Here is a 2,928-nt window from a genome sequence, read left to right on the forward strand (position 1 = left end):
AGACCGGCGGGGGTGGGCGGGGGGGTCCAGGCGCTTCTGCTCGGGTTCGCGTCTCTCTGCTGACTCGGTTTCTCCTTTTCCTCCTGCACAGGGGCTGCCGGGGCCCAAAGGGGAGCGAGGAGAGAAGGTGAGTGTCCAGTGTCGGGGTCCAGGTACTTCCCGGGGGCACCGGGCCGGCACCAGCCCCCACACCTACCGGTACAGGCTGGTCACTGTGCTGGGCCATGTGGCCTGTCTCCCCTTGCAGGGCGAGCCACAGTCCCTGGCCACCATCTATCAGCTCGTGAGCCAGGCCTGCGAGTCCGCCATTCAGAGTGAGTGGCCCGGCCTCCTGGCGAGGCCCCGACAACCCCACATTGGTCTGGCCGGACAGAGCCCTGCGCGGCCATTCTCCTCGGCCACGTGCCGTGAGCCAGGGGAGGCAAGGCGGGTCCCGCCCACCCAGCCCTGCTGATTTGCGCCCCCAGTATACCTGCTGAAGTCCAGCCCCTTCCCGCACGTGAGCACCAGGCCCCCCAGGCCCATCTTGGAGGCCCCCGCACCCCCCAGCATGCACAGCGAGGCCGGTCTTCCCCGCTCTGAGGACAGAGGTACTGGCTTGGGCGGGGTCTGGGGCTGGTCACTCTGTGTGGCCCACAGCAATCCCTGCATCAGCCCCCTGGGTGCGGGCTGGGGAGACAGAGTCCCTCAGAGGCTGGTCGCTGCAGATCTGGAGGCTGCGGGCTTCCTGGGGTCCTCAGAGCAGCCCCCCTTCCTCCCCACTCCCGTCTCTCCCTCTCATCTTCCCTCCCGCCCTCTTCTGTGTGCCTGGAGTGCACAGGAGGCTTTGTCCAGTGACCTTGCCACGTCTGTCCATCTGGCTGTGCTGCCAAGACGGATGGAGAGGGTGATTAGGGCAGACGGGGGGGGGGGCAAGTTTTTCTTGGCTTGTGGAGAAATTCCTGTTATAAATTTATAATGGGGAGGGGGGGGGGGGGGGGAGGAGGGGGGGGGGGGGGGAGACAAGAGGGGAGGGGAGGGGGCAGGGGAGGGGAGGGGGAGGCTCTGGCCTCACCCCCTGCTGTGCATTTGGCGGGGAGAGGGCCCTGCCTGGGGGAGCCCCCTGCCACCGTGGCCTGCAGGCCCCAGGCGATCAGCACCTCCCCACACCCACCCGTCCAGCCGAGGCTGGCAGGTGCCATCACGAGGACCCTGCCCAGTTCTCCCTTCCGCCCTCGTCTGCACTAAATCCCACTGAGCCCACATCGGTGCCTTCTGGGGCTCAGGCACCCACTGTCCCGTTGTGGAGTCCCCGAGAAAGGAAAGCGCTCTATCCGACTCCTCGGCCCTGGCATACCCCATTCTTCCAGGTGAGCCCGGAGCCCACGGTCGGGCGAGCCCGCCCCCCAGACGCCTCGGAGGAGTAGGTGAGCCCCATCACGGGGAGGAGGCAGCCGGGGTGGTGGGGGACAGGCCACACGGCGCAGGGGCCGGTGAGCAGGCCGGCCAGCGGGCCCAGGTGGGGCTACGGTGGGGGCCACAGTGGGGGGCCACGGGCCTTGGGAGCCCGGCAGGACGTCAGGGGGTGTAGGGAGGCTGCCCAGCGGGAGCCCAGGAGGACCTGGTTGGCAGCAGGGGGTGCAGAACAGGCGTACGGTGGGGGTGACGCTGCCCCAGGAGCAGATGTGAGCAGAGGGCTCACGGCCTCTGCTCTGCCCAGCTGGCCTCGCCGGACACGGGCTGGGTCCACAGCGCCAGGCGGGCTGACCGGGTGTCACCTCCAGAGCTGCCCGCCTTCTGTCCTGCCGGGGCGATGCCCACGTGACCCGCACGACCCGCCCTTCGTCCCGGAGTCCTGAACGCCAGGAACCACGGAGCTGGAGGAGCCAGAGAGCCGGGGGGCGGGATCTGGGGAGACGGGGCAGGGAGGTCAGGCCGGGGGACCCCTCCCGTGTGCCATGCCCGCGTCAGGATAAAGCCAGTGCCTGGCAAACGAGATGCGGCTCCTTATGGGAGGGGAGGGCGCGTCCTGGGCTGAGCGATTCCTGTCGAGCGGGGTCGATTCCTGCGTCCCAGAGAGAAGCCACCGCGTCTCCACGGCCTCGAGGGCCCCGCGGTCACCGTTACCTGGGGCTCCCTCCCTCGAGGCCTCCGCAGCCCCCAGCCCTGGCCCCCCAGCCCTGGCCCGTGGAGCTCAGGCCCCATCCAGGCCAGGGGTCCTCAGCCCCTGCTGCACTGAGTCACCTGGCTGGGGGTGGGGACTCAGATGTGACCGGCCTGGGCCCGGCCTGGGCACCAGCTTCCGGGCAGTCTCAGGGGTTCCCCGCCCCCATGGCAGCCTCCCCTTGCGCATCCTGTCCACGCTGGCGCCAGCCGTGGACAGGGACCTCGCCGGCCGTGGGCCCTGGGGCGGCACTCACTAAGGCCAGGTCGGTGCCGAGCAGTTTCCCGAACACCGGGAAGAAGCTGGGGTGGGGGCCCCTCAGAGACAGCGGCCGAGAGGCTTCCGAGGTGACGGGTGAGCAGAGGCAGGAGCACGGTAGGGAGCGAGGTGACAGAAGGTGCCGTTAGGGGCGCAGCGCATGAGGCCGAGGCCGGGCCGGGCTGGGCACGACCTGGCAGCAGCAGGAAGGCGGAGGGGCAGGGCAGAGGTCGAGCGCAGGGCCGGGGGGCGGGTCAGCGCCCCAGTTCTGTCCTCAGAGGGACTAGAAATCCAGCCCCCTCCCGCACGTGAGCACCAGGCTCCCCAGGCCCATCTCGGAGGCCTCCGCACCCCCAGCACGCACAGGGAGTCCCAGCTTCTTGGCCCTGGGGACAGAGGTGCTGGCCCACTGGGGCGCCCCACCGGGCCCTGAGCATGGCACTGGCCAACATCGCCTGAAGATAAGGCCTCGGGGAGCCAGGGGCGGGGCCGTGCCCGTTGTCCCTGGGATGGAGGAGGCTGGGCCC

The 2,928-nt window shown here is 69.9% G+C and overlaps 1 protein-coding gene across 5 annotated transcripts in view; it reads left to right on the forward strand.

Annotated features, from left to right (window-relative positions):
* COL20A1 (collagen type XX alpha 1 chain) overlaps positions 1-2,237 on the forward strand; it is a 15,914-nt gene extending 13,677 nt beyond the window's left edge. For 3 of the 5 annotated variants that reach the window (XM_025040042.1, XM_025040043.1, XM_025040045.1), the window contains exons 28-32: positions 92-127; positions 248-314; positions 468-590; positions 1,350-1,406; positions 1,700-2,237. In XM_025040042.1, the coding sequence (XP_024895810.1) occupies positions 92-127; positions 248-314; positions 468-590; positions 1,350-1,406; positions 1,700-1,746 (330 nt within the window). In that variant the 3' untranslated portion in view covers positions 1,747-2,237. The remainder of the gene's footprint in view (positions 1-91; positions 128-247; positions 315-467; positions 591-1,349; positions 1,407-1,699) is intronic. The other 2 variants (XM_025040044.1, XM_015596951.2) reach the window with 2 other exon arrangements.
* Positions 2,238-2,928: the final 691 nt, after the last annotated feature.

Source organism: Pteropus alecto, unplaced genomic scaffold, assembly GCF_000325575.1.
Source record: "Pteropus alecto unplaced genomic scaffold, ASM32557v1 scaffold45, whole genome shotgun sequence".
Taxonomy (NCBI): Eukaryota; Metazoa; Chordata; class Mammalia; order Chiroptera; family Pteropodidae; genus Pteropus; species Pteropus alecto.